The sequence below is a fragment of the Microcebus murinus genome, chromosome 1 (genome assembly GCF_040939455.1).
Source record: "Microcebus murinus isolate Inina chromosome 1, M.murinus_Inina_mat1.0, whole genome shotgun sequence".
In the NCBI taxonomy this organism is placed as follows: Eukaryota; Metazoa; Chordata; class Mammalia; order Primates; family Cheirogaleidae; genus Microcebus; species Microcebus murinus.
Window position 1 is genome coordinate 111,550,992 of NC_134104.1, and position 23,324 is coordinate 111,574,315.

The 23,324-nt window shown below is 37.9% G+C and overlaps 1 protein-coding gene and 1 non-coding gene across 3 annotated transcripts in view; both read left to right on the plus strand.

Moving 5' to 3' along the window:
• Positions 1–1,340: 1,340 nt before the first annotated feature.
• On the plus strand, positions 1,341–1,448 carry LOC142875505 (small nucleolar RNA U13). Its single transcript, XR_012922865.1, has one exon. It is a non-coding gene; the product is annotated as a small nucleolar RNA U13 (small nucleolar RNA).
• A 9,173-nt stretch (positions 1,449–10,621) lies between these two features.
• PLOD2 (procollagen-lysine,2-oxoglutarate 5-dioxygenase 2) overlaps positions 10,622–23,324 on the plus strand; it is an 88,873-nt gene continuing 76,170 nt past the window's right edge. The window contains exon 1 of one of the 2 annotated variants that reach the window (XM_012762401.3): positions 10,622–11,099. In XM_012762401.3, coding sequence (XP_012617855.1) covers positions 10,991–11,099 — 109 coding nt within the window. In that variant the 5' untranslated portion in view covers positions 10,622–10,990. The remainder of the gene's footprint in view (positions 11,100–23,324) is intronic. The other variant, XM_012762400.3, reaches the window with a different exon arrangement.

Sequence of the window (23,324 nt, forward strand, 5' to 3'; positions counted from 1 at the left end):
TTCCAAGCTTTTCATTCAATCTCTTCATACCCAGCTCTGTTACCAAAGAACCTTTGATCCTTCTCAAGCCCAATCCAGCTTAGTCCCAAACTTGTCAAGTTTACCTCTGACTCCCAGGGCTCTGAAGCCTTTTGTTGCTTTCTTCTTTGTTCCCTATGCTGGGTCCAAGCTCACAGGATTAGACTGTTCTTTTACCATAAGCTCTAGGAATAGTTTCCTTGTCTGGAACTCAGGAAGCTTTAAAACATGGCCACAAAATTATGTGAAAGTACTCCTACAGAGAAATGGGGTCTTTGTCCCCTACCCTTGAATGTGGGCAGTCTTGTGACTATTACTGTCTAAACCAGCTGAGTATGGTGGGAGTGACACTTCAGGCTTATGAAGCCAGGACACAAAGGGCAATGTGGTTTCCAGCTTGTTTCTGGAACACTCCTGCTTAAAGCCCTAAGCCATTTTGCAAAGTCTGATTACCTTGAGGCTACCACATTGGGAATTAGCTCAAGTTCTATGGAGAGATTGCGTGTAGGCACTGAGCCCAAAAATGAGAGTGAATGACACTTCAGATGATTCCAGCTCTGTCGTGTTTCCCTCAGCCTTTGAATTTTCCCACCTGAGACACCAGCTGTGGAGAAGTGGAGTCAAGCTGTTTGTACTGTGGCCTGTCTGAATTCTTGATGACAGAATCCGTGAGCTTAATAAAATGTTTTTTGTAAGCTGTACTGCCAAATTTCGGGGTAATTTGTTACACAGCGATAGTAACCAAAACAGGAAATTTGAACCTAACTTGAGCCAGACTTCTCACAAAGGGCTGGTCAGCTATAGTTCTGTGGCCCAGGAGCCAAATGCAACTATTCTGCCAGGCTGACATAATGGTTTTCTCAAATGTTCCATCAACTCAAGGAGCCTGAGTTCTTCTTACAGAGATGCTTAAGGAGGCCCTAGGAATAGTTAGAGATTTCTCTCAATAAGTCATTGCCTTCCCTTAATAAGTCATATGCTTCACCTATGAAACTTTTGGAATCTGGGATTAGAGGACTCATTTACTTTGCTCTTCCAAATTCTAGACATTTTCTCACTTCCTAAAAAGCATGAATTAGCCTGTCTCCTGGTCCTCCAATTTAGATTTTTGTGGAAGATTTTAACCTAAGAATTTTCTTCAGTCAGGACCAAAGGCCACGTTTCCTGAATGTCCAATGCCAGAAGAGAAGACAAGGTGAAAGTAGAGAACATAAATATGAATTGAAAGCAGCGGAGAAAATTAGAAGTAAATGAAATGTAAAAAAGAATTATCATTCTTGGTCATTTCCTATGTGCCAGTATGTTACATAACAGCAATTCTGATCCTTTTGTAGTTCATAAGAATGAGATTGGGTTTTCATGAACATGTATGAGATGTGCCCCCACTCCCGTAAACATTGTTATGAAGTCAGCACATTACCCGTCTAATGTGAAAAAAAGTTCTAATGATATAGGTATTTTTGTTATACCTACGGTAAATGAAGGCACATATTTTTCTCAAGGTGGGCAGAGCTCATAGTCATATGTACTAATCTGACACCATACTCTTCTCCCTTAATTGCTAGACATACTATCTAGAAATAATCAAAACTATTTTTATAACAATATTAAAGTATAATTTACTTTTACTGCTCTCATTATTTCACAAGTATGTGCTGGAATTTTCCACTGTATATTTGGAAGATCTGCACAACTCAATAAACCAATATATTCCAAACTTCCAATGTTACAAAATCATACATGGGTAAAAGGTCCATTCAAAGTACAAAAATATTAATGGATTTGCATATAACAGAGTACCAAACATTCATTGACATGGTTTCAGATATTAATCTAACTAAAATTGTGACACACATTAGGAGAATTGGAGATGGAGTGTGTGTGTGTGTGATAAAAATATTGAATCTTTAACTTCCTTGATAGGTAGTCAACAAATAGGTAATGGACTATGTTGGTTATCTAATCATTTACACATTCTTCCTAATGGAACCTAAATTTTGTTTTTCAAATCAAGCTCTCTCCCATGTGATTAAGAGAAATCTGACCTCATCTATAGCTCCAGTGATAGATCCTGATCAGATAAATATGAGTGGCAACCACTTTCCCCTGCCACAGTTGGTTTAGGAATGACCATATGACCTAATTCTAGCCAATGACACAGGGGAAGTCTTCCGGGCGGTTTCTGGGCAAAGACAGAAATAAAGGCAGTTCCTTTTCTTTTTCTGGATAACTTCATTCCAACATATGCCCAGAACTGTTGCAAATATGTCAAAGAACTGTAGGAGGGTAGAGCCAAGAGCATCAGGGAGAAATAGAGATAGAGATCTCTGCAATGTGCCTGGCGACACATTGTCTCTGGGGACTTCCCTACCTTTGGACACCTTTATTTATTTAATATAAATTTTATTTAATTTCAGCCCAATCAAGAGGCTAAGAAACCAGCCCAGGATTCACAGATATTAAATGGCAGAATCAGGACTGAGATTCAGGTTGGCCAGAGTCAAAGACCTGAGTTAAACATGTCATATTGTCGTTGATGAGTAGTCTTTAGAGTGTCCTTTGAAAAGGGAAATCAATTTTGTGACAGAGAATGAAGTTTAGGACATACAAAAGTTAGGTGACATGCCCTATTGGTCAACAGTAAAGACTAGCAAAAAAATCCTAATAACTTGCCTTTCATTGCTTTTTTCTTGCAATAAAAGGTAACATTCTTGGTAATTTTTTTAGGTGGTTGCAGTATCAAAATTATTTCCTTGATTATGGAGTAATTCCATAACTTTTATTATTTAATTATACATCAATGTCAAAAACACCTTATCACTTCAAATGGCAACAAGACACTATGCTGAAAGGATAATTCAAATTATTATTTTATCTGAGTCATTTAAATATATTCAAAATAATCTAGTATCAAAAAATTCAGACCACTTAGTTTTTTCTTAATAGATTTTTATTTAGATATATTGTAGACTAAGGGAACTCATAATATGATTTAATTTATTATTTAGCACAGTGATTTGCTTTTGCATGTAGGTATTCAAAAACAGAGCAATGTCTAATTCATTTCAGAATCCTGAAGATGAAATAGAGTCTGGAATATGGTGCCTGCACAGTATTTGTCAAATGAATGAATGAACTACTATTCACCTACTTTGAGTAGAATAAAGAGAAAAAGATTTTCCACTTTTATGATTGATTTTTGGAAATCTTGTTGTGTGGCTACTAGATGTAACCTTTACTGGTTTTGATTTAGGCAATAAAATATTATTAAAAAACTGAAGAATTCAAAGAAGGCATTAAAGTAAATTTGATAATAGTTTATACTATCAGAGATTTAAAAATGTTTAAGGAAAAAACAATTTTTATTTAAAACTTGTTCTTTAAATAATTATTTGCCTTTTATAGTATATACCTGAAAAAAATTTTTGTTGGTAAATACTGATAATCCTTTCCACTTACATAGTATCTTCACTTTGTGATAAAACTGGTGTTAATAATCTCTAAATTGTAATTTTAAGAAAAATATTAACAGCTGAAAAAATAAGAAGGCCCACACACATTAACAAAATAACAGTATAACAGTAATTAAGAAAAACACTGTGATTGAAGTAAAAGATAAATTAGAGGGCAGTCACGAAATGGCTACCTTTCAATACTACAGTGGTGTGATGTTAATGTCAAAGAATTTTACAAAATATGATGTCTGCAGAGAGTTCACTGGACATTTCACATACACCAGTAAACGGGCTACATGATCATTATGGCAATCTTCAAAAAGGATGAAGGGGCTCTGTGCATTGTGATCTGTGCCTATAATATAGAAAATTATACCTGATGCGAACCATCTCTTTTGGAAACCTGTAATGAAAAATACTCTAAAAAAGACAACACTTAAAATTCTGAGGTGCTGTGTTCAGACTGGGCATGGCAGGGCATGTTGGCCAATGCCATGCTTTTCTCTACTGGCACACCCTTTAAAGTAAATTCTCCTTCCTTTCAGTTCTATTGCAAAAATATTTCCTTTAGTGTATGCCACATAATACATTTCCCAGATTTTAGAAAAGACAGATTAAGAACAGTATTCGCACTTCTTTGGCTTATTTCTGAATAATAACTACTTCCCTAAAACCAAAGACATATAATTTTCTATTATTTTATCTTATCTGTTCTTTTATAACATCTAATATTAGTTACTTACATCTTTTTATAATATCTAATACATTTATTGACATTTGTTTTTGTTGCATAATAGATCTCTATATTTTCTCAGGCTATGCATCATGCAAGTTATCATCCTTAGAGATCTCACCAAGTGGATTTTAATAGAATTATTTAAATCAAAGTATTCTAGTTGAATCAAACACCAGAATCAACCTGTCATAACAAATTTTAGAGATGACCAGAGCCAGTAGACCATCAGCCACAGGACAGGGCACATAAGGAAACACTCAAGAGCAAGTGGTAAGATAGCAGAATCAAGAGGCCTTGAGGAAGTTAGGAGGTTTGGGAAAGATACAAAACTCCATTCTCTGGAGACTTATCAGAAGATAAGGAGAGCGGATAAGGAACCTGTGGCCTTGGAGCCATTGTGTGGCCTTCTGGATCCTTGAGTGTGACCTTTTGACTGAATACAAATTTTACAGAACAAGTTCTTTGAATGAAGGGATTTGTTCTGTGAAGTTTGGACTTGGTTGAGGGCCCACATGTGGCCTTGAGGTCACAGTTTCCCCACCCACAATACCATTATTGAAAACTGGGGATAGCATATAAGCAGAGCTGACTCAGGAAGGCCCAATTCTATTCTGAGCCCAGGAATTATTGCTCATAGACTCCTTATATTCTCAATACTTATGGAAAAAGTGGTTCTAGATTCCAGGGGTAGGACAAGGAGCCAATCAAGGTTTAATAGGGGTCTAAAGCTTATACTAATTTAAAGATCTTTAAGAAAAAATTTATAAGAGTTATAAACATAAGATAAGATAAAGAAATATTTATTTATGATAAAAAAGAAAGGCTAATAATTTACTAGATCTTTGGAGCGCAGGCTCTTTTTTTCTAAGATCTCCACAGGCAATCTCTGAGAAATGCTTTCTTAGTGATTGTTCCCAATTATAATCTGGCTTCTTTCCCAATCTAGTGTATTGTACAACTCCCAGCCACTCCTAACCCCCACGGGGACTCTTGTAAGTGAGGGGCACTGACATTTAAACTTTATTAGTTCCAGGGCAAATATATCTCTGGGCAGAACAGATTCCAGAGAAAAGAGATGGTCTTGAGAATCATATTAACAGCATTCTCCTGAAGCAGGAGAATGAGGGACTATAAATGGCAGAGCCATAAAAAAAAAATATTTAAAACTACTGTTGAACAAGAAAATGTTCTCAGTATATTGTGGTTCATCATCATTAATGTCATTCTGGTGTGACCTGTGCCAACAAATATGTCATAGAATGGAACTTTGGTCAAACACATTTGGAAGACTCAATGTGAATGCTACAAATGATTGTTGACCCTGTACGGTGACTCATGGCCTAGACAGCTCTGTCCCAATAATTTCAACTAGTCACAAAACATCTGCTAGAATCATCTTCAAAATACTTGTGTGTTCTCTGGCACTCTTTGCTATTCTTGCCTGCTCTTGTTACTTTGAACTTGGCTGAATTTAGTTTTACATCTGACCTCATTTTGCTAAATACAAGGGTTTCACAACTCTTATCTACCCAGGGAAGATTCCAACTAAGCAGGCTAAGATGACTAAAACATATAATCAAGGTCAACAAAGTGATACTTTGGCTGGAAGTGTTGAATGTGAACTAGGATTTATAAATAAAGTGTCCTTATCCTTTCCTGAAGACAAATAAGAAACCAAAAGAGTAAAACACTTCAGAAGATAACTCATACTCACTTCCCCTGTGATAAATAATTGTTTTTATTGGGTGAAGAAACTTATTTTACTTATTATGTGTTAAGTAATTCACTTTATTTTCTCTTACTGGATTTATATGAAAGGATGTTCAACCTAGAAAAAGTGACCTGCTAAATGATTCCTGTCAAATTGCAGCTTAAAGAATTTAAAAAGAAAACTGCTGGGGCCCATGGAGTATGCTACAAACCTCTCATATATAAAGCACAGCTTTAGCTTTATGGCAACTTAATCACCCTAAAATTAGAGAAGTCACCCCTGATATCTGTAGGAGGGACTTGCTTTAGACTAAGAGTAACAGAATGGCTGCTCTGCTGAATGCTGTCCTCTATGCACTCGTCTCAGTTCCTATCTTATGTTCACTGTGGCTTCTGGTCTCATCTAAAGTTTTTATCTTAAATTTGTGTCCTCACTGCTAAATTCAATGACTTTCTCTCAGGCTTCCTCCTATTTCCCAAATCTCTCTTCTGTAGATATTTTCGGTTTTTCTGACTTTATCAGTCTCCTTTGCTGACTCCTTTTTCCTCCCTCCCCAAAAGGTTCTGCCTTCTCCGAGTTTCAGCTCTTGGTCATTTTTCCTCCTCATTCTTTCATTAACTTCCCCTTCTCTCTCCACTCACAGGGTTATTACATGTATTCTCAAACCTTTACTTCTTATTCACTCAACAAATATCCACTGAATAAATAGTCTCTGACTCCTTTTCCTCTCTCACATCACATTCAAACCATCAAATTTTGTTGCCTTTACATTAAAAATCTATCTGGAAGTTAACTCTCATTTACTGCTACAAACTTGGTTAAACCCACCATTGTCTCTCTCCTGGACCACTGCATTAGCTGACAAGTTGGTCTTCAGGCTTTGTGTTTCATTTTCTCCACCTCCTTCACTTAGTTTTCATCTAACCTGGCAGCTGGACTCTGGGATCCTTTTTAAACTCTACTTCAGATCATGTCACTGCTCTGCTTATAATTATCCAAAGGACTTTCCAATTCATTCAGAGTCTAGGACAAAGTTGTTATTGGGCTTTACACTTATTACACTATCTGTTTGCCTGCTGGCCTCTGCCCTATTTGTTACCTCCCAGGCTTTATCTCCTACTATTGTTACCCACAGTCACTGAATGCTTGTCACCCTCTTGCCTTCTTATGACACTCCAGATGCATTACAGCTTTGGTCTTTGCACTTCTTTTTTCTTCTGCCTAGACCACAATTCCCCCATACAGTATGGTCACCTCTTTCTCTCACCACTTCCAGGTCTTTGCTTAAACTATCATTTACTTGGTGAGGCCTTTCCAGGAACCCCTATTAAAGTTTCAGCATACCCCCTCCTTTTTGGTCCTTCCTAGTTATCATTCCTGATTTCCTTTCTCTGTACCACTTAATGCCATTATCTCTTTCTTCATCTGAAAGTTCTTTCTTCATCTGAAAGTAAAAGCTTCATAAAGATAGAGATTATTGTTTTTTTTTTTTCTTCACTGATATATTTGTTTCTACTAACATCTAGAACAGCACCTGAAATATAATAGCTTGGAATATTTTTTGAATGAACAAATGAATGAATGAATAACATGCTACTATGTCCAGTTACTTAGTATCCAACAATGAAGAACTGGATCCTGCACTCAATAAACTGTCTGACAACAGCAGCAGCAACAACAAAAAATCTGTCACAAATGAGAAAGGTTTGCTTAACGAGAGCATGAAACAGTGACACCTAACCCAGCCTGAGGTAGGGCAAGGTACTCCAGTGCCTGTAGGAAGTGGCACCTGAGCTGGATCAAAGTTAGCTTAATGAAGGAAGCAAGAGAGTTTTGTTATCCCTTTTTTAGATACAGGGATAACATGAACAAAGGCATTGTGGCTGAGTTGATGCCACTTCTCTTGTTTCTCCTTAGATTTCCTTACCATTTCTGAGCATGCTACCCTAACTTCTTACAGTCAAGATCTGTATCATCATTGGAGGGCTGCTATGCCTTTGAACCTAGCAGGCTGGAATGTCTGGGAATTAATGAGCATCCCCCAGCCCTTGCATCAATGACTAGTGGGTGTTTGGGTTAAACATTGCTCAGTTCTCTTGCCCCTTGGCCAGGATATTTCTTAGTGGTGTATTATACATCAGTTCTGTGGGATCAAGCTGCAGTCACACTGTGGTAGATTTTAAAATGCACCTATTTCTGGCTGTCTTCCCTTTCCTTTGTCACTTTAGCCTCACCTACCTTGTTTTCTTAAAACTCCTGACAATCTGCTGGTCATTGAATCTTGGCTCAGAGTTGGCCTCTAGAGGAACCCAGATGAAGATAGTGATTCCTACCTAAACTGTACAGAATAAAAATGACAATGTATTTAGTCTGCTTTGGAAGATAATAAAGCAAACCAGGTTAGTTAGGTATAAAGTATAGGAGAAGTGGTTTAGTTTGATATGAAGGAATTTGGATTGTTTTCAAGTTTGTTATAAAATCTGTGAGTTTGGGGATGAACTAATCAAAAGGATATCTGAGTATGATTAATCTATATCTGTGGTATACAGTGGCATTATATTAGGGGCAGGGAAATTCCACAGGAAGGGTGGCCAGTTAGGATATGGTTAAAACAGCACTATTAGGATATATTCAGGAGTGCATTAGTTAGTGAAGTGGCAGTGTGAATGGAAAGGGATTGATGGAGAGAAAATGTGAAGGGAAAAAATGACAGGATTTGGAGTCTAGCTCTGTGAGTTGGCAGGTAGCGGGTACAGGAAGAGGGAAGTAAAAAAGTGTCTGAGGCCATAGGCATTAGAGAGCAGTAGTGGTATCATTAACAAAGATGAGGAAGCTATGAGTGGGATCTGGATTTGCTGAGTTAAAAACATGTTGAGTTTGTGCCAGTGGAACATCCAAGTAGAAGTGTTTAGCAGACATCTGGAAATATAAGAAGCCAGGAAGGATTTGGTTTCAGAATTGGGGCTTTTTCAGACTGGCGATAGAAGTGTCTGGCTATTTTGAAGATCCTAAAGAAACACTTGTTTTATACAAGCCTTACAGTTCTGATGTTGTGACTCTAACAGAAAAGGAGGAATAACATACTCATCTGCAATTATTGGCAGACCTTGCAGTTTAAACACACATAAAGGTGATGCAGAGAGGCTGTACCTGTGTATAGAGGCAAGAGAAGGTGTGGGAGGGCAGAAAGCCAGGTTCTAGACATGCAAGTTCTTGAAGATACAGGAGATTGAGGGATGTGAGAAGTCAAGTTCAAAAGTTTGGTGGAGACAGGTTTGGAAATCTGGAGTTTGATATTTAGCCAAAAGACTAACCATTGCTAGCAGAGTCCTGCGACTCTGAAGATTGATGCTATTTGTTTTTTGCCTAGTTTTATGAAGCTGGGTGTGTCACACATGGAAGAATGGTATTAAAGAATCCATCTCTTAGCTTTTTCTTCTTCAGACTAAATAAACCTCATTTCATTTTTCACACAGGTCATACTTTCCATTTCTTTAATTATTTGTTACTCTTCCCTGAAGTTTCTCCAATTTTCCTCTTCTCTTAAAAAAAACTGAGACAAAACCTTCAAAACACAGTAATAGCTGGCTTAGTTTGGGACACAGGAAATGGTTCTTTTTCTAAAATGTCACATCCCAGGCAATATTTCTTTGCAAGGTTTCCACCTGCTTTTAATGCTTCCATAGTGCTCATCTTATCTTAACATCATGGTAATTTTAGACAATATGTGATCATACTGGAACGCATCTTTTCCAACTATTTTTTTTTTTTAATCTCAAAGGCTCAGAGTTAAAATGAGTGTTGGCTCGGATCTATTTTTTTTTTTTTTCTGTTTCATGAAAATGGTAGGTAAAAGATTCCAGAATGCTACCAGTCTGATTCTCTTTCTCCTGTAAGACAAACATGAGGCAAAATTGTCAAGCTTTCTCCTCATCTGTGCTTTTGCCCCTGCTCATTCCAACAGAGTTAATCCTGGGCCAGCTAAAATGTGAGGAAAAAAAAAAAAATATATATATATATATATATATATATATATGAATTTGCTTAGACAGTAGCAAAACTAGAAGCAGTGGGGGACCTGCCAAAGAACCAAGAGATCCCTCCGACTACATATTTGGGAGTAATTTTCCATGTGGACTGGAGGAAGATCTTGTAAAGCACAGTCCCAGATTACACACTCTGGGCTCCGATTCCGCAGGATTTACAAGACTCATTACTGGAAAGAGTCTAAGGCTCTCCTGGCACAAGCGGTGGAGGAAGAAATGTTCACCGGACAATAAAAACTTTCGGTTTACAGAGTAAAACAAAAACATGGCCTTTCTTTTACAGGGTGATGAACCTGAATTAATGGAGGGCGATCTATTTCCACGGCTTAGAGGCTGGCGAGGTCCCTTCCAGACAAGCTTGCTGAGGAACTGCCGTCACTCCTGCCTGGGGCGGAGGGCTGGGTGTATCCAAGTCCAGAGAAGAACAAATTATCACCCTTTGAGGCTGCTGTGGAAGCTTCTGGTGCTGAAGCAGCAGAGAGAGGCTCAGACAGGGCAGCACCGCCCTCCAGCCAGACTCCCGGCGGCTCCTCCTCCTCTCCCAGGCCCACTCCCACTCCCAAACCTAAGTGCAGGCTTCCCTGTTCCAGCCAGAAGCGCTGCGTGAGTCTCCACACGTAGCCGCAGACAGCTCCTTAAATAGTGTCCGAGCCGGGCAAACAGTCCCGACGTGGAGCCCGGGAAGGCGAGCGGAGGCGACCGCACCGGCGCACGCAGCGGCGCGGGTCAGACGGCGGCCAATAGCCGGGGCGCGGCCCGCCCCGTCGCCTCCCCCTCGGGGAGCCTATAAGTCGCCCGCGGCGCGGGTGGCGCTCGTTGCTCCGCGCCTCCGCCGACGGCCCGACTGCAGCTGCTTCTCCGCGCCTCCCGGGCTGCCGGCCGCGGCGACCGCAGCTCGCCCGCTCGCTCCAGCCAGCTCCCGCCGGCCGCGGGCGGACCAGGGGATTCCGCGCTCTCGCGAGAAGTGCGCCGCCGCAGGGCAGTGGGGGCGCCGGAGCCGGCGCGGGCCCTCGACGGGCCGAAGATGGGGTGGTGCGTGGTGATGCCTCCTTTGCTGCTGCTGGCGCTCGTCCTCCCCCTCTGGAGTCCCTGCCTAGGAACGGACTCGGAGAAGCCCTCTAGCATCCCCACAGGTGAGCAGCCCCGCGGCCCGCCGCTGTTCATTCATCCGCCGGCCCTCCGCGCCGGGCTTGTCAGGTGTGTAGGTGGGCGCCGCGCCCTCCCGTCCAGAGGGCCGAGGTCTTCCCCGGAACCGCGGTCGGGCGGCGCCGGTCCACAGGGAAGCGTGGGAACACCCGCCCTCGTGGGCTCTTGGAGTCCTCCGTGTTCTGAGCGCGCCCGAAATTCCCTTCAGAACAAGTTGGGGTTTCCTTTTGGTCTTGCAGGTCACTGGGCACCACCAACACCTTTCCTGCAACTTTTCCTTTCTTTTTCCATGTGGGAGTTGGCATGGATTCGTCCGTCATGGACGAGGCAGCACTCCCCCTGTGACCTAAACACGGAGCTCAGTGTACTTTTTGATTGATGGTGACACATTCCTTCCAGCACCCCAGGAAGCGGCCGGTAACACTTACCTCTTGCCAAAACCAACGCTCAAAAACCTTAGTTGTTTTCAGTAAGGCTGCCTGGCTACCTAATATCTCCAGGCGGCGGCTTTCCTCCTTTTGGGATTTGGAGGGGAAGCTGTGGATACACAGCTTCTCCCCTTAGTTACCCGTTTCTTAAGCCTGGTGCTGTTTCTTGTTTTTAGAAGCTGGAACTGCAGCGAATAGTCTAGTCAAGTTCATGTAAAACAAAACTTTCTACATTTAGCCAGTTTAAAGAGAGTCTCACCGTGTTTGTCTAAGCATGTTTTGCTACCATTTGCCACACATGAGAAATCCTTGGAGATTTCCACTTTTGTGCTCAACTCTCTGAAATTGGATCTTGGATTGAAATAACCTTTTCTTGATGTATCTCTTTTTTTTTTTTTTTTTTTAGTTAAGATCATTTGGGTACCTTCCCCTCCCCCCTTTGGTAAGTTAATAGGGTATTTTTCTGCTTGAATTTAACATAAGCCTAAAAACAGAAATTCCTATTTCGGAGTTATATTCAGAAGGTGACATTTGGTGTAGGGTGCAGATAATCCATGTAGCAATGGTTTGTCTTTATCTTTAAGTGTGTCAGAAAATTTCAACAGGCCACACTGCCCATCTTTCTACATTCTTGCCAAACAGAACAGTGCTTGCTTTGTTAGCTTGAACTTCAGCATTCAGATGGATTTCTGTGTTAAAGGATGCTTTTCTTTATGGCAGGTATTTGTGATGATTTAAAGACAAATTTCTGAAGCTGTGTGATTCCTCTAAATTTGAACTAAACTTTTTCCTAATTTAAAAATATTTCTTTTTTTTTTTATTTCGGCATATTATGGGGGTACAGATTTTAAGGTTTCAATAAATGCCCTTCCCCCCCTCCCCCCACAAGTCTGAGTCTCCAGCATGACCGTCCCTCAGATGGTGCGCATATCACTCGTTATGTATGTATATACCCGCCCCCCCCCAATACCCTATTACTGTAGTACCTATGTGTCCACTTAGGTGCTACTCAGTTAATACCAGTTTGCTGGAGAATATATCTGGTGCTTGTTTTTCCATTCTTGGGATAGTTCACTTAGTTAAAAATATTTCTTTTAGTGTAGTATTTAGAAAACAGACAAGTAAATGCCTTCAGCAAACTTGGAAATGGAGACATTAAACAAAACAAAACAAAACAAAACAGCAAACTTTCCCTAGAAAAATGTCTTTCTTTGTTAAAACACCTAAAGATACTTTTATCGGGGAAATAAAATAACCTCTAAGGACTTTGTTATATTTAGAAGGGCCTTTCTGGCCTTTGTATTTTCTATTCAACTTCATTACCAACACCCTTTACTTTTCCTAGAAGGCATCTCTTTTGTAGAGGCCTTTAAATTTATATTCGAAATTGACTTCCTTCTCACTGTGGCTTTTAAATTTCATGGAACTGAATGGTAAAGTTTTAATTGATTGTGTAACAACCGAGAAAGGGAATTTCAGATATGAATGTTTTCCTCAGAAAAAGAACACATAAAATTCACTGTTGGAATCTGAGGACTGTCACTTTTGGTAGGTGGGCATTCATTCAGTTATGGCCTAAGTGTGGGAAAATACTAATTTGTAATAGGTGGAGCCAGCAGCAGCCAGTTTGATCACAAACTTCTTTGTAGGTAGATGTTCTTATAGGTTATGCAATAAGCTAATACATGTTGAAGGTACACTGCTTGATAATGTGGCCAGAATCATGCACTGAGTAAATATTACAACTGAAAATTACTAAATGGAAATGTATTAATGTATATAAATATCAAGCTCTTTTTAAGGAGTCTATGTTGTCCAGTTTAATAGGAAGTCTTTAAGAAGTGTGTTTATCATCTCTAACCCCTTATATTTGTTATTATGTCTCAGCTAGCTGGAAAGAAAGGGTTTAGATCAGAATTTTTTGGCCCTGTTGACATTTTGAGCCAGACACTTGTTTACTGTTGGGGGCTATCTTGTGCATTGTAGGATATTTAGCAGTATCCTTGGCCTCTGTGCGCTAGATGCCTATAATACTACCTTCCATATATAAGAACAAAAAATGGCCAAATGTCCTCAGAGGGACAAAATTGCCCAGGGTTGAGAATCACTGAATTAGACAAATCTATGTATATCCGAGACAATGTGGCATTATGGTATTACTGGAATGATAATAGCAACTCTTTCTTGAAAAGAAATATTTATAGTGATTTTCCTTTTTTCATCTGTAGTAGGGAGTGTGCTGTTTGAATCACATTCATCAGTTTTTGGAATATAGTTTTTCCTAGCTTTGGTGCTTTGTTGAACAGGGTTGAAAAAACTGCTTTTTTGTTACATTTACTTAGAGTTCTGTGTTGATTCGTTTTTGGTTGCCACTTTATTCTTAGCATGAAAAGAATCTAAATAAGATTTTAGTTAAAAGTAACTATTTTCTCATAGAATCATTTATAGAAATGGTACCTGCAAATGATATCCTTATGGAAACTTTCACAGGTAGAATCCTCCTAATCAGTGTCAATAAATCATGTTCATACCTTGATTTATCTTTCCTGTGCTTTCTGCATTCTAGATGAGAGAAGGAGGGGGATGTAATCCAGCCAAATCTTTGCAATCAAGTCTGCAGATCTGGACCAAAACTTGTGTGTTTTCTGAGGCACCTTGACTATTTTATGATCTAAATTTGGGCAGAAACCAAGTTTTGGGCAAAAACAAAGGAAATGTTTCAGATGTTTCTGTCAAGACTGGTATTTTTCAACCATGTTCATTTATAAACTCTTTAATTTACCGTGGTACATTCAAGGAGGCAAGGGAAGGTTTGTTCCTATCTACTGATGCAAACTAGCAATTTACAGGGCAGAGAGGGAAAGAGCAAGATCCTAGAGAAACCGCTGGAAGGAAGAGAGAGGGGCTTGTCCTCTGTGCACTTTCTGTGCTCTGTGCTCCCATAGGGAACGGTGTATCATCCTTAAACAGACTGTTCCTTTTATTTCATACAGTGAAAAGAGATATATGAAATAACTCCCGAGAATGTGAAGTTAAGAAATAAAAATTAAATTGAGCTACCCCTTTCTATCCTTTACACAGGAGAAAATATTTTAAAAATAAACTGTAATCATAACAAATGTGAAGATGAGAACTCTCAAACTGTTGTCAAAAGCACAATGTCTTTGAAGAACAATTTAGTAATGTCTAGAAGAATTGAGAATTTATGTTTTATTATATAATCTTATGTACATTAATAGTACTTTGAAATTTCTGTTTTCCTGTTTTTTCCCCCCTATTCATTGTTTAAATCTAGCTCCTAGGAAATTCTTCCCCTTGCTGTCTTTTGTTTGGTTCGTTTTCTTTTTAACTTCTTAATGTAGTTGGTTTGTATAAGTCATACCTGCTTTGTATTATAAGTATTTATGTTTAATAAATTATACATTATTTAAAGTGAAAAACTGAGTTTTATTCATTTTCGTGCTCTTCAGTGTCTACCCTGTTCTTTTGCCACAAAGAAATTCTCAGTTTTTGTTTTTTGAGTTTTTGGCCTACTCTAAGAATTATGAAAAATAGCATGCAGTCAATGAGACTGCTTATTGCTCTGTTTCCAAAGATTTTAGCTAAATCCGCTGAAGCTTCATTTCCCTGCTGGGGGACCCATACACTACCTTGACCTAGCAACTTACGAGGGAAACGTCAAGCAAACCCTTGTTTCTGAACTGCAATTGGCAACTCTTCTCCACAGGTTATATTTCCACCTCAACCTGCCTTACTCAATATAAAGTGGCACCTTTTATTACTTTCAGGTTGCTGGGTACCATAATCCTTATAAAAATATGTGGTGAAATGAAGACTTGTACATAACTTACAGAAGCTCACATGGCTGTAAAGCAGTAGAAGAGGGCCTTATGCCCTTTCTACAGGATGTTTTCCTTGTCTTTCCTGACCTCGTAATTATTCTTTTGGACTTTTGGGAGCTATGGGAAGGAAACCGAGACTGGATATCAGTGACTTAGAGAAACAAAGGAAATGCTTTGCTAAAGGGGGAAGCACATAATTTGTAGGTTTATGTAAATGGAGAGGAAAGGAATAGGCACAGGCTGAAGGAACACTGGGTCCTAGGCCAGCGTGGCAAACTATGGCCTGTGAATGAAGGGCTGGGCAGAATCAGTTACCTGTTTTTGTATGGCCTGTGAACTAGCAATTATTTTTACATTTTGAAATGGTTGAAAAATATCAAAAGAGAAATATGTGACATGAAAACTATATGACATTAAAGTTATATTGACTTATAGCCACATTTTGTTTACGTATTATCCGTGGCTTGCTACAAGGCAGAGGTGAGTGGGTGCTACAGAGACTGTAAGGCCAGTGAAGTCTAAAATAGTTGCTATCTGACTACAGAAAATTTTTGCCTTAGGAGATGACACTCTCACTTAAGCTGTGGCTCATGCAGATCTGCTGCTGTGTTGGAAAGAGCTGGATTCTGGACAGTAGCAGCTGGCTCTGGGCATTTCAGAGACCTGTTTTTCATTTTAGACTTTGCCAGTGATTCCAATGGTGTTTTTAAATCAAACATAGAGCCTCTCTGTTACATCTTTTTAAACATGGCATTTGAAGCTAACTAGACATGTTTTTTTGGTGTAAATAGTGTTTTCATGTTAAAAAATGAATAAAACACTCTGATGGTTAGTTGGAAAGGAGATGCATATTTCATCTTTAGAGCCTAAGTGTATTCTAGAAATTTGTTCTGAAAACTTGGTTATGAATATGTGGTAGTTACTGGGAGAAAATGGTTAGCATATTTATCAATGAATATCTTTATTTTTCTTTAACCATTGCTATAAATTAGGTTAAACTGAGAAATGGTTGGCTTTTAAAGTGACAAATATTTTTTCATTTACATTTTACTAGTTTGCATTCGCTGTGGAGTGCTTGCCTCACTAAACAAAACTGAACTAATTTTCAAAGTGATTGAGATTGTAGTTAGCCAAGAAATAGTTATCTAGAGTGGTAGAATTATAGTCACTCTGCTATTATTTTTTGTCATTATTCTGTTTACTACTTTAAGTCCTATATGTTGCAATCTGAAGATCATGTAGCAATACACAATTGATTACTACCCTACTATGTCACAAAGATGCTTCTTCAAAATATACTGTTTATAGTTTTAAAATATAGTAACTTCAAATAAGTTTTCATGTTTCTCAGGATAACTTTACTTAAAAAAAGTTCAAAGAGCAGAGGTATATTATTTTTATATACAAAGGGAAGATTTCCATTACATATTTCCTTTTGTGTGTTAAAAGATAAAATCTAGTTATATAAATAATTTTGTTTTTTAAGCTATAAATCTCCTTATTAAAAAAAAGTAATTTAGGTCTATACATGGACATATTTAGTTACTGATGACTCTCGCATTTTTTTCAGGCCTAGATTGTTTTAGTAGCATATTGTTGCATTTTTAGGAAAATAATAATTTTTTAAATTTCCAATGAAATATGGCTATATCCTTCCCTTAAATTTATGTCTTAAAGAAGATGTAAGGAAGAAAATGCTTAATTTCTTAGTGTGAAAATACACTTCATGTTTACAACTTCCTTTTTGTTAAAAGAAATTTGGTTTAGAGTTTAGTTTGTTTAGGTTTATAATTAAATTCTATCATCTAACTTGGGAGAAATCTTTAAATAGCAAGTGGACAATCTTTGCTTTTCATTTCAAGAGCAATCAAGCTTAAATGTTTTCCTCACTGTTCTTTGTGAATGTTTCTCTTCTCACAGGAGAGTATCAGGTTCTATGCAAGTTTTGAGTAATGGGGACACTCCCCAGGCATTATCAAGACAGAGTGACAGGGTCTGCTACAATAGGGTATTTTCTCTTCTTAGTTAAGGGTTCGCATTTCTGAAGAACAACTGTATTTATAATCAAACTCTTCACTCAAAATTAAAAAATAACCCACATTTTAAATTTGAAATATGATTCAAAGAACATGTTTATTACTGTAAATATTCTCTAAAGCATTTGATACAAATAAGAGTTTTGGTGAACATATAGCTAAAATGAGGGCTAAATGAGGAAGATGGTCAAGAAAAATGTTTCTAACAAACGAGTGAGTTTTTAAAGTGGGTTATAGTTAAAATGAAATCTCATTTGTTATATTGATTTTTTATTGATTTTAGTATTGCCTGCATTATTTGAGATACATAAGACGTCCTGGTGTTTATTACATTACTAATGGTTTGCTCATTTTCTTTAGGGTTATATTCTCAAATTTTTAAGAGGAATTCCTCATTTGCATTCTAGTTACTTATAATCTGTTATAGGATTCCTTCCAAGGGGTAAGAGAGAGAGAATTCCTTTGGTTTAAATGCTGCGGTTCTACCCTAGTACTGTGGACAGGTAAAGATTCTTTATGGGACAAGGAACTTTTAAGCACACACAATTTTTATTGCTTGCAACACTACCCCTGGTCAGTCCCAGACACTCAGGTACACTAAGGAGATATTGCATGATGCTATACAGTTTGACCTTTGCACAGGCACAGTGGTAGATAGAATGTGTAGTGGATTCTGGCAGCCTTAGATTCCTGATGCTAGGGCACTGTTCTGGCCTGGGGAGAGGAATGACCCCAGAAGCTATACTTCTTTATACCAGAGCCCAAACAGTGTCCCATTGGCAAGGCTCTGTTTATTTTAATTGTTCTATTTTAATTAATTAATAGACTATTTAATTAGTCTATTTTAATTAGTTGGTTTTGAAGCCATATTTTTATGAGGTCTTAGGGTGTTAATTATTCCTAGGTGCTGAGTACAGGGCTAAGAAGGGAGTTATTAACCTTCAGATTTTTTTCCTTTTTTCTTTTTTTTAGAGAAAGGATCTCAACTGTTGCCCAGACTAGAGTACAGTGGCTCTGTCATAGCTCACTGAAGCCTCTAACTCCTGGGCTCAAGCGATCGTCCTACCTAAGCCTCTTGAGTCACTGGGATTACAGGCATGAGCCACCATGTCCAGCTCTAAATGTATTTTCTAACAGGTTGTTCAAACATTTAAACCTTTCCTTTCTGGTTCTAGCAGTATACTAAACAGCAGCAGCTATTTTATCCTTTTTTTAAAAAAATCTGCAAATATACAGTTTATTTCTTAAAAAAAGAAGAAACTGGCTAACAGTTTGTAGGCAGACTAAAATGACCTCCCTAATACAGTCACCTGGGGAAGTCTTACAGAACTGTTATGCTGAGGGCAAACTAGTTCATTGATGGGATTTTTCCAGTCTTGCCTAAGACAGTTCTGAGGCCCCTTGTCTTCAGATGTCCTCTTCTCCTGCTCTGGCCATGCTGGTGCTTTTCTGGTCTCCAGCTGGCACCACAACTGTGACCGGAATGCCTTGCTTGTCTAGGCCGTCTGAAATTCCTGTTGGCCACATCTAGAGAAGGACAATTCTCCTTTTCTTCTTAGTGTAGTTTAGATGAGGTTGGAATTTTATAAACAGTGACTTTACTAGGTAACCAAGGGCAAAACAAAACCAAACCCCAAAGTGGAAAATCACCAAAGCAAAGAAATGAACAGGCGTACAAAGTAGAAATTCAGAGTTTTTACTGTATTCTGACTTTACTCATTTTTGGAGATTCATCAGTTCTGTGTCCTTGCCCAGGTATTCTTTCTCCACTCTGCTCTCTCTCCTTGCATCTTCCTACCACTTTTGTTTATATAGTACAGCTCTTCCCCACAGTTGGAGTAGATAAGGGTTAATAGACCGGGTATATTTGTAGTTTGATAGGGACATCTAACCATGATCCTAGCTAGCCCTTAGGCACTTTGTTTTCTTCAGTAGGTGCAAGTTTTTATGCATTTTACTTTTAGTTATTTTTAAATATATAACTTACACCATAGTCACCCTGCTGTGCTAGCAAATATTAGATCTTGTTCCTTTTATCTAACTATATTTTTGGGCCCATTAACCATCCCCATTTTATCTCCCTTCTCCCGTGCCAGCCTCTCGTAACCATCATTTTTCTCTCTATCTCCATGAGATCAGTTGTTTTAATTTTTAGCTTCCACATATCCATGAGAACATATGAAATTTATCTTTCTGTGTTTGGCTTATTTCATTTAATATAATGCCTGTAAATATTTTGAATTGCTTTAAATCTTGGTTTTGAGTAGTAATTTGTATTTGCTTTTATGAACCTACATAATTTAATAAATCTACATTTATTTAATTAATTAAACTTTAAAAAATCTCCCATAATCCTTTTTTCCCCAGAGGTAACTAATAGTATTGTAACCTCTTAAATGCAAAGGTGTGTCAAGAATAATTCCCATTATATAATACTCTGAAATGTAACAATTAATGTTTTAAAATTTAACTCCAGTATTTATTTAATGTCTAGTCTGTATTCTGTTGCCTTGTGTGGAAGAAAAATAGAGAAACAAAACAAGACAAACAAACAAAAATAAATGCCAGGCTCAGTTACTGTTCCACATTGAAATTCTAAGATGCTTACAGGAAAAATAATGCATATGCAAAACTGAACAAATCAAGGAAGGACTTACAGTGAAGCAGCCTGAGCTGTGGGCAAGAGCACTGACATCTGGCATCAGGAAATCTCTTTCTAACTTTTAATCTTTCCTTTTGCCAACCTTCAGCCAATTACTGAGCCTCTCCAGACTTTGTAATTCATTGTCTGTACAGCTTTGTGATTTGATGTTTGTTGAATTCTAAGTATCAGGAAGGTGGTAGAGACAGAGCGCTGCAGGAATCAGAAAAGAGGCCTCAAGGGAACTTACTATTAATATATTAGGAATATATTAGGCCAAAAGAGGCATAGATACAAAGTTATTTTGTCTTTTGAATTCTATTTTGCTTCTAGTTATTATATCAGGAGTTGGACTTGGCCAAGACTTGATGTTGCTTTTTTCCTAATTAGCTTTTGATTTAGAGGTAAGGAAGTAAGGCCAACAATAACTAGAATGAAATTTACATTTAAAAATATTCCAAGTGTTTTTATATGAGAGGAGAAAACAGTCTGGTGTTTATATGAAGCTGTTTTCTGTCTTCTGAGAAGAATTGTGTACTCTTCAGTATATTTAAATACTGTAAGCTGTTAATAAATAAGTTTATATTCCTCTGTTTCAGTCCTGACTTTTAACAGATTAATAAAAATGATGCTGGTAACTCTTTAGAACTTAAAACTTTTATGATATGTGCTATTTAAAAATTGAGGACCCTCCTCCAGATTGTTACAGAAATAATTATCAAATCACCTAGGTCCACCTTTTAGATTCATTAAATATCTTTTTGAATATTATTACATTTAGTGAACCAGAAACATAGTAAATAAAAAGGAAATCAGTTTACGGGAGAAAAACATTTGTGTGCATATGAGTGTTTGTGTTTATACTCGTGTATGTTTACTAGCCATGAAATTACTGTTAAATCTTAAGAATGGACTAGGAAGTGTGAATGCCTTTTGATCTGGACTCTTCTTCTTTGATAGGTTGCTAGGTCATTGTCACAGTAGCATTTGTTCAACATGTGTTTGCATGTCTAGAATGGAATACATCTTGTGAGTGGCACAATGTTAGACCTAATCCTTGGAAGAGATGCTGACGTCCAGTGCTTTTTCTGCCTATTTTTCCTACTGTTTCCAGAATTGTTTTATGTAAATTGAAGGAAGCAGTTCAGATAGAACAATTGGAGGGGGAAAAAGGGTAACTTACTTTTGCAAACATATACAGTTATTTTTCAAGTGTAAGATTATAAAAAATTACAGAAGCATTTAGCCTGGCTGTTGTTTTTAGAAATTAATCATGATTTATTGAGCAAGCAAATAAATGTCAGCAATTATTTCTCCTGTATAATAGGTTCAGAAATATTTGGTTTTTTAATATGATAAACTAACCTTTATATTACTATGTAATATCATGTGCTTGATATTTTCATACTCCTTAAGCATAAGCATGTTTTTTCCATAGGGTATAACATCTTAAACATCCAAGCTCATTTTTTCCACAGCAAGTCATTGAATGCTTCTGTTATCATTACCAGCAGCTCCATGGTTTATGGCTGAGTGGATGAATGAGATTTTTCAAGTTGAGGTAAAAGATAAGCTAAGTCTACTTTAAACCATACACACAAACTAAAGAAATAACTGTAATTGATAGTTCTATCTACTTTTTTATAACTAGATTTAAATTCTTTATAGATGTAAGGAATGCATTTTTCTTAATAATTCTCAGAATAGCCCACACAAGAATTAGTTTAAAAGTATATTTGAATTGTGAAAAATCCTTTTGAAAAAGTATCCTATTTAAAAGGAGGTGATGGGAGATAGAGGATAAGTGGAGGAGAGGAGGTGAAATTGCTTGCAAGTGTGGTAGATAATTACAAAATATGTAATTTGAATGGGTTCAGACAATTAATTCAGAAAAATCTAAACTAGAAGCCACTGCTAAGTACCACTGCTAAGAGAAGGGGAATTTTGCATATGTAAAATTGGACACATGATTTGATGCTAAACAGGAATATGATTTGGGTAGTTTTGTCCTAGAGATTTATTTGTCTAGATTATGCTAATTGATGTTGTAGCACTTCCTATTAACCATAACAAATGGAATACTCCAGCCATTCTTGCCATGCTCTGACTTACAGCTTGTGGTCCAGTGTTCATGGACAGTGATGGGTGTATACACTGATGCAGTGTATAGTAGTGTATTTGCTTTTTATGTGATTACAGGAAGTCAGCTGGTTGCTTTAGTGATTAGCAGAGGATCAGAAACATAGATGCTATGACTATGATGCAACCGTGGATGTGTGTTCCATGTTGGATGAAGACACGTCACATGCCCCTTGTGTTAATTGAAGTAGAAGTCTGTTGTGCTTTTAATTATCTGGAGAGCTGTGTTCTTTCCTCTTTCATTCTGATTAAGTATATTACAAAGAATTTGAGGATGATGCTACTCTATTCTTCAAATATTAGGATAACTACAGAAGCAATACAGAAGAAAGTGTTTGCTCTGTGGAGATAGCCAGAGAGGGTTCATGATATAGGAAGGGGACTAGAGACCTCTAACTGTGAATTAAAGGTATGCATGATCTTGCTTGACTTACTAGGATACATGATTTATTTTAAGGCCAAATGCTTATAAACTGCTTGCTTGTGAGTTATGAAAGATGCCCTGTTGTCTTGAGAGTGCAGAGCAGGGGTCCTCAAACTTTTTAAACAGGGGGTCAGTTCACTGTCCCTTAGACTATTGGAAAGTGTGCACTGTGGGCCCGGGATGAGTCAGCTGCTAAGCAGGACAGGCAGCAGTGGCAAAAACACCTGGCGGGCCAGATAAATGTCCTAGGTGGGCAGCATGTGGCCCTGGGGCCGCAGTTTGAGGACACCTGGTGCAGAGTAACAATTAAGAGGATGTGGTTTTGAAATCAGACAGCCTGAATTTAAATCCTATCTCTACTACTTACTTCCTGATTGCCTCTGAAACAAGTTACTTTACCTCTATGAATTTTCGTAGTTTCTTTATATTAGCTTATAAGTATGGAATGTTCCATTTTCTTAAGTGCTGTTTGACAGTTGGTATCTCTGACATTTCACTTTGACACTTCTTGGGTTGTTTTTTTATTGTGAAGGTATATCCTCATTCTTTCAAATGCACATTTTGGTGTGTGACTATCTTTCAAATTTTTTTCTTTAGAGCAATTTTTTGAAACCATGGATAAGTCAAAAATTTGCGTTATTTTTTAACATGAGGTCCGTCATGGAACCGATGCAGCACAGGAAGCTCAAATTATCAATTAAG